This window comes from Gracilinanus agilis, chromosome 1 (assembly GCF_016433145.1).
Source record: "Gracilinanus agilis isolate LMUSP501 chromosome 1, AgileGrace, whole genome shotgun sequence".
In the NCBI taxonomy this organism is placed as follows: Eukaryota; Metazoa; Chordata; class Mammalia; order Didelphimorphia; family Didelphidae; genus Gracilinanus; species Gracilinanus agilis.
The window spans coordinates 536,612,136-536,620,574 of NC_058130.1; the positions used below are offsets into that span (position 1 = coordinate 536,612,136).

Sequence of the window (8,439 nt, forward strand, 5' to 3'; positions counted from 1 at the left end):
AAAGAATGGAATTAAGAGCACAAGTATAGGAATTAGACACAGTAAGTAATAGAAATGTCTTCAGTCTTTGGAGAGGAGCAGAGAGAAAATAGAAGTCCAAGACATGGAGGAAGCAGACCAAATGAATTGTCATTGAGGGCCGCCAGTATTTTCCGTGAAGTAGGAATCTAAGTCATCTTCTGTGTGAGAGCAAGTGCTGTAGTTAGTAAAGGAGAGGAGAAAAGTTTTAGAACATTCAATGTGGTGAATAAGATAAGGGTGGAGTAGAAGATTCGTGGGATTTAGAGCAGGAATTGATTATTGATTATCTAATCCAACCACCTAACTTTACAGAGGAGCAAACTGAGATGGTGGGAAGTCAAATAAATTGAGGTTACATAGCTGGCTTGTAACAGGAACAGGATCCCAAACCAGGTCCTGTACCTACAAATCTAGCATTTTTCATGACACCACATCACCTACAAGATTAATAAAGAGTACTGAGTATTATTCTGAAATGGTATCATGAATTTATAGTGAACAAAATCAACTCTTTCATTATTTCCTCTAGTCAGCTTAGTCAGCCCAGGTGCAAAAGTGACGAAACCAGATAGGGAGCGTCATCCAGAGTTGAGGATTTTCAGATCAAAAACATGGGCCAAAGGATTCTAGAAGAGTAGTTAATGAAACATTAATATGGCAGTCCATTGAAGTCAATTAAGACAATAAAGTGTCAGAGTGGGGAAAAAAGGATTATTTCAGAGATTGTTATTTTTTATTTTTTAATTTAAACATACTTGTTTGTTTGTTACATTAAAATACCCAGTTAAAAACTCTCCCTCCCCCATTAGAAAAGGAAGGCATCATTTCACAAATACAGAGAGAGAGAGAGAATGAGAGAGAGAGAGAGAGAGAGAGAGAGATGAAGGGAGAGAGGGAGGGAGGGAAGGAGAGTTGTGGGGTTGATTAATTAGATATAAAGGAGCTTAAAATTGAGGGAAGATGATACTAAGGTTTCAAGTATAGTCAACTGGAGAATAATCAGAGATCTAGTAATAGAAATATTGAAGGTGAAAAGGACAACTTATTTGATAATAAATTCAACTCGCTATACAACTTGCAAATGTTTATTTAGTTTATATGTTTTTAATCTCCTGAAGAATTCTGTTATTTATGGCAAAGGAATCTGTCTGTATTTACATGATCCATAGTTATTGATGTCGTTTAATTGGATGGATTTTGGATGTTCAAAAGGAATAAAAGACTGGGTTCTTCAAGAAGCCAAGCTGTTGGGGGCAGCTAGGTGTCTCAGTGGATTGAGGGACAGGCATAGAGGTGGGAGGTCTTGGGTTCAAATTTGGCCTCAGCCACTTTCTAACCATGTGACTTTGGACAAATCACTTAACCCCACTGCCTAGTCCTTACCACTCCTCTATCATGGCACCACTACTTAGTATTGATTCTTAGACAAAAGGAAAGGGTTAAAAAAAAAAGCCAGACTGTGTCATTCATCTGAAATAGATACATCTGTGAATGAGTAAATTGTAACTGCCAGTATCAAATGCAATACAGTGTTGTTGTAGGAATTTTTTTATAAAAGCAGGTCAATATTTTGTGAAAGATAAGTAAGTTGAGAGGATCCCGAGGGTCTGCAAGTTGCATACAGTAAGAGAGATGGTTTAAGTAAGAAGTAATATAGTTTTGAGAATGTTTTGTCCTAAAAACAGAAAGATTTTAAAGAAGTAATTAATGTGCATATTCTAAACCTTAATAGTGAAACATTTACTAACATAAGGCAAATCAATAATAATTACAACAAAACATCAAACTATAAGCCTAAGCCACATTCTCCCAAAAAGTATTACACTTAGTATCTGTGGGGGAGAATAGATACAAACTTGTGTCAATCTAGCAATGGTAACGAGTAGGGAAACCCATATGAGTAGACCAATTCACAACTACAGGTCTTAATGCCTTTGGTCTTTTTAGAGAACAGTCTTCCATATGTACCTTATGTCACTTTGTGGGTGGGAATGTCCTCTCTCAAACATCTCTGTTCTACTATTGGATAAAGCCACTTCTATCCTTGACACATCAAGACAGTATTTAGCTCTTTTGGAAAATAGGAATCTTAAGCCCTGGACCTGCTTAGTTTCTAGGATATACTCTTTCTGATAAAAAGCCACTTTTTTAAGGCAAGAATCTGCAGGGCTCTCCAGGTCTGCATTATGGGATTTAAGGGGTTTCCCTTTCTGGAGCCATAGAGGCTCAAGTAGAAGGAAAGTAGGAAGGCCTCCGAGGGGCTTCCCTTCTCTCCAGCAGTAGATAGTACTAAAGAAAGCAATCCAGGCTTTTTCTAATTGGTGAGACTTCTGCTTTCTCCAATCAGCCCCCAACACCTAAGCTTTTCTTCAGTCAGATCAGCTCCCCACACCAACTGTAGAGCTTCTCTTGTTAGCTTATCTCATCTCAAAGTAGCTGTTGCTCTTTCCTTCTGCCTCTTACTCTGTTTCTCAGCTTCTGTTGACCTCTTAACTCTATAAGATTCTGAGCTTCATTAGCTTTTGTCTTCTGGCTTCTGTATACAGGTTCTACCTTCTAAATCCCTAGTTTCTCATCCTGAAACTTCTATTTTGGCTCCTTCTGACAGCTTTTTGCTCTCCTGTATCAAAGCAGAGCCTTTTCATGTATAGCTATCTCCACCTTTTGCTTTAGGTTGAGAAACCTAATATTTCTGCCAGATATAACACAGATAATCAGTTTCAGAACAATAAACATAAAAGATCTAAAAAGACATCTAAATTAACTCCTAAGAAATAATATATTTCTATAATAAATCAGTATTTTTACCTCAAAGGAGCTATTTTTTTTCTCAGATCTGTCCCCTTCCCCTCCAAGCTGATTTTCTCTAGGTAGCTCACACAAATGTCCTTTCTTGGCCTCTTTCAGGAAATAAAATGTACACATAATAAAAAGGAAGTACCAAACATAAAAAAAGACTGTGTCTGTCTAATTGATTTATAACAGTGCTTAACACAGTACCCTCAAAGAGACAGATACTAAATAAGCACTTTTACCAGGAAAAATGAAGAATGGTTATCCTTTTGAAGACATGCTTTCTCATTTATTACCCATATACTACAGGTATAGGCCACCTTTCTCCTGTTTACTTATTCAAGTAGCCAATGGAATTCCAGCCCTGAGCTTACTAAAACATTCTGATTTCAGAATAATGGGACCATATGTTTCTCTTATGACCTATCTATCTTGCCTATCTTTGTGGCCAAAGTTTGTTGTGTTTTGTTTTTTTAATTTTGAGAATAAATCAAGAGAGAGTTTATGAAATGCGTTTGGGAAAGATAAGACTTCATGTTAAATCTTTGTCTCTGGTACTACACAGCCCTTAAACATGACTCAGTGGAAAATTTAAGCATATTGAGTTGAGGCTCATTGGTTTTCTCATGGAATCTGGCATTGTAATATTAGTTAGTCAATATGCATTCATTAAACACTTAATAGGTTCTAGACACTCTGCTAAGCCTTGCGAATAAAAAGAAAGTTATAAAATAGTCTATGCTCTCAAGGAGCTCACTATCTAGTGGGAGAGATAACACAAAAACAGTTTTGTACAAATAAGATATGATCCAGAATAAGTTGGGGGTAATCAATAAATGGAAGACCCTTGCATTACGAGATCAAGAAAGGCTTCCCAGAGAAGCTTACGGTTGAAGGTGTTTCATATAAACATGGTACAGCTGTTCACAAATCTTGTGTTAAGATTGGAGACGTAGTGGTGGAAAAAAATGTGCTCTGCTGAATAAAATATGTAGGACCTCAATTTGGGAGAATTGAACTATAGTCCTGACTTCATCATTGACTTACTGTGAGGAAACTTACTTGAGTAAGTTATTTCACCTGTCTATACCATAATGTTGCCATTTGGAAATGAGAAAGCAGAAGAATAGCCTTGCCTCTTCCCTATAACTTAGAGGGAATTTGTAATGATAAATCTATAAAATATATTGAACTCCTTGAAGAAAACACTTATTTGTCCAGATGTGGCGATACTCTGTTTTCAGTCTCTGATGGTCTTGCCAATCCAGAGTAACAACATTACACTAAATAGAAACTTTCCATTGATTTTTCCACATTCTGCTACATCTCTGGCCTTCATATTTTAAGCTTCTTAGAGAACAACAAACATTTTGACTGCAAGGGAAAAAAACCATAGGGAAATTAATTTTAGAATGAAAAGAATAATTGTAAAATCACTGCTTAATTCTTCACATCCAAGAAAAGAGCCATACAAATCAGGACATTGAACCCATATGTACAAATAATCCCATTCTATAAAGAGTGCTTACTTGGAATAGTTTTAGAATACATTAAGAATTTGAGCTTGTGAGTAGGTAAAAATTACTCTTTACTCCTAGTTCCCAAAGTCATTGTTTGTTTTCATCTTAAATTTTTCTTTTCTTTCTTTCTCATCTATTCTCTTTATTCCCTAGTTCTCGTTTCCAAGTACTCTACACTACAATCTAACTAGAGTATTTGCTCTTTTTCTCTACCATAAATTTCCCGCCATGTCCCACCTTGTGCCCTTTCTGATATTATTTCTTAAGTCTGTGATGTTCTTCCCATCCCATTCCTACCCCCACCAACATTTCTACCGATTTTGAACTTTGACCCCTCATTTAAGGCATTTAACGTGGCAGTGTGGAGGAAGATGGACTCAAAGCCTACCTCTGGATCATAATGGTTGTGAAATAACAAGTTGCACAAAAGTTGCCTACCTGTATTGCTACAGACAGTTTGCTCACCCAAGAGTACTTTATATCAATGAAATCCCAGGACCATTTCTATTCCTTTAAGGACCATCTCCAATGTCTTCTCTTCCATGAAGACTTCCTTCATCCTAATTCCTAATCTAGTAATGTTCGGACCTAGAATAGCACTTAGTTTGCTCCTCTCTAATGAACTGATTAAGTATCATTTTGTATTACAGTTTTCTCTGTGAGCATTATCCTCCCTTAATAGACTGTAAACTCTCCAAGAGGACTATATCCTAATCTTTGTGTCTTGCCCAGGGTCTAACCCAGTGAATGCTGTGAACAACATAAAGCCCTTGCTAAACATTTTTAAATTTAGTCAATCTATAGCTCCATACAAAGTCACAGAAATGAACTATCTTCATTCGAGAAGTTACTCTAAAATGTCATCATATTATCACATTTATAAGAGGAGATATAGATAAAAAATAAATTATATACACACTGACCAATGTTTATATTATACAAAAGCAATTTTTGTTTATTTATTTTGTTTTTGTAGCCCAAACTTAATGCATCTTTCCTTAAAGATTATGTGTGTCACCTTCAGAAAAGGGAATCTCTAATCTAGGATTAGAAACCCAAGACTTTTCTTAGAAATTCAAATATTCAAAACTCCCTGGGACTTAAGATCAAGGCAAAAGCATGCCTTGGGATTCTATATGCATTAAGGAAGGCTTCTTTCCAGACCCCCTATTATGTTTCTTTCATTACTGATCCTAAGTTACTTTGGTGGGCACCTTGAGGAATTGGATTCAGTCCCCCTACCCCAAGGACACCCCTAGCACACCTTAGAATCCCTAAAAGTTAAACGTTTACCTTCGAAACTCACTAAAAAATCCAATACTTCTTTGACAACATTAAATCAGAAGAGATCTTTACATTCTAATCTGAAAATCTCAATTATCTGGGAACCCTTGCACCTTAGCAGAGGTTCAAAATCCTAGGGTAACAACGAGGCACCATGATCATCCAGTAATCATTATGAAATTCTTTCACAGAACAGCAAAAGAGAAACTAGATCTATGATTTCAGTGGCATAAGGAACTTCCTGATGAGAAAACCCCCTCTGACAAAAGAGGTTGCTGTCGGGGGCAGCTGGGTAGCTGAGTGAATTGAGAGCCAGGCCTAGAGATGGGAGGTCCTAGGTTCAAATCTGACCTCAGACACTTCCCAGCTGTGTGACCCTGGGCAAGTCACTTGACCCCCATTGTCTACCCTTGCCACTCTTCTGCCTTGGAGCCAATACACAGTATTGACTCCAAGAAGGAAAGTAAGGGTTTTAGAAAAAAAAAAAAAAGAGGTTGCTGTCTTCTCTGCAAATTTTAGTGTCAAAGAGTTTCCTAGACCATTAGAGGAGAAGCTAGCTGTCACAGTGGATGGAGCACCAGGTGTGGCATCAGGAAGACCCATCCCCAGAATTGAAACCCTTCCTTAGACACTTACTAGCTGTGTGACCTTGGGCACATCACTTCACCTAGTTTGCCTCAGTTTCTTCATCAGTCAAATAAGCTAGAAAAGGAAATGGCAAACCACTCCAGTATCTTTACCAAGAAAACTCCAAATTGAGTCACAAAGAGTCCAACTCAATTGAAAAGACTGAACAACAACAAATTCCTTCAAAAGTCAGGGGCCTAGGGTCACACAGCAGCATGTTTCAGAAGTGGATTTTGAGCCCAGGTCCTCTTGTCTTCCAAGCCATCTCTATACCCATTAGCTACTGCTGCCTCTTTATTGGTACATAAACATTATGAAACATGATCCTCCATAAGTTATATGGCTCAGAGCGATAGAGGAGGGAAATGAATACCCTTCCAAGAAGAGTTTCACAGGGTCTCTTCTATATGACCAGTTAAATACTAGGGGTATACAAAGATGTATCCTACACAGATCCATTATTTGAGAAGTTTTAAACTCTAATTCCGTTTTGATCATGAATTTGAGGTGCTAATGAAACAATTCACATTTAAAGGGGCCTGACAGGCAATTGAGAGCCCTAAAGAGAAAGAATCATTTGTAGAGAGGTGATCGTTGAAGTTATAGAAGTAGATGTTAGTCTTTTGATGAAACTGAACAGAGCCAGTGTATGAAATACTAAGCTATTTTGATATCACATATGAAACCTGTTGTCTACAGTGAGTTTGGAAACAAATTTGCCTAGTTTGCTAGAAATACTGGTACATTTATGGCCATATTTTAATAACTTGTCGTTTTTTGTTTTAACAGGATTCCAAGCACCAGGTCCTAGGGGAACTGAAGCAAAACAATGAGAGTTTTATTATTACTAAGACATTCTCTGGGTCCCTGAGTGAGGTCAACCATTTAAAAGGAGATGCTCAGGCTTTAAGTGAGACAATAGGCTCTCCAAATAGCAAGTTGAATGAACAGCACCGAATCACAAAGTCCCTTTTCAAGAAATTGAACCAAATAACTTGGCCACTGGACAGTCGCCCTCTGAACAAAAGTTTAATCAAAGGTGACAAATGGAAGAAAACTGATGCAGCTCAGGAAACAAGAAGAACTTTCCTCCAAGATTTCTGTAAGAAATATGGGAGTGGGAACCACGCCCAATCCCATCTTTTTCATATGGTATCCAGAATCTATGTGGAAGATCGACACAAAATCCTCTATTGCGAAGTACCTAAGGCTGGCTGCTCTAACTGGAAAAGAATTCTCATGGTGCTGAATGGCTTAGCCTCTTCTGCCTACAATATCACTCATAATGCTGTGCACTATGGGAAACATTTGAAGAAGTTAGATAGCTTTGATTTGAAAGGGATATATACCCGTTTAAATACTTATACCAAAGCCGTTTTTGTTCGTGATCCCATGGAAAGGTTAGTGTCTGCATTTAGGGATAAGTTTGAACACCCAAATAGCTACTACCATCCAGTGTTTGGAAAGGCAATTATTAAGAAATATCGACCCAATGCATGTGAAAAAGAAATAAATAATGGATCTGGTGTAAAATTCAAAGAGTTTATCCACTATTTACTGGATTCCCACCGCCCAGTGGGAATGGACATACACTGGGAAAGGGTCAGTAAACTCTGCTATCCTTGTTTGATCAACTATGATTTTGTAGGGAAATTTGAAACTTTGGAAGAAGATGCCAATTACTTTTTGCAGCTGATTGGTGCTCCAAGAGGGCTAAAATTCCCAAACTTTAAGGATAGGCACTCTTCTGATGAAAGGACCAACGCAGATGTTGTAAGACAGTATTTGAAAGACTTGTCCAGTATGGAGAGGCAATTGATCTATGATTTTTATTACCTGGACTATTTGATGTTTAATTATACAACACCATTTGTATAGCTGGTATACAGTAACCTTTTCCATTGTTGAAGATAATCTGCTCCAATCAGTAATTATATCTTCCCTATAGTTCTCTATATTGAAGAAATGTAACTGATGCAGTTGTCTTGACTGAATGAAAATTTTGCCAAATAACATGACACCAATTGGCACAAAATTATAGGAAAATCACATAAAGGAGATATGTAAACAATTTGAATGGCATGAAAATGTCTGGAAAAGAGCTACTTTTGCATTATGGATTATAGTGTGGAAGCAATAACATAGCCAGCTGTTGCATTAGCTAAAACAGCACTCTTGTAATGGTATTCAAAAG

General features: G+C 37.4%; 1 protein-coding gene across 1 annotated transcript in view; it reads left to right on the top strand.

The window, feature by feature from the left end:
* CHST9 (carbohydrate sulfotransferase 9) overlaps positions 1-8,123 on the top strand; it is a 383,826-nt gene extending 375,703 nt beyond the window's left edge. Inside the window, 1 exon segment of the mRNA XM_044666462.1 lies at positions 7,122-8,123. Within this exon segment, the coding sequence (XP_044522397.1) occupies positions 7,122-8,123 (1,002 nt within the window).
* The last annotated feature ends 316 nt before the right edge of the window (positions 8,124-8,439 follow it).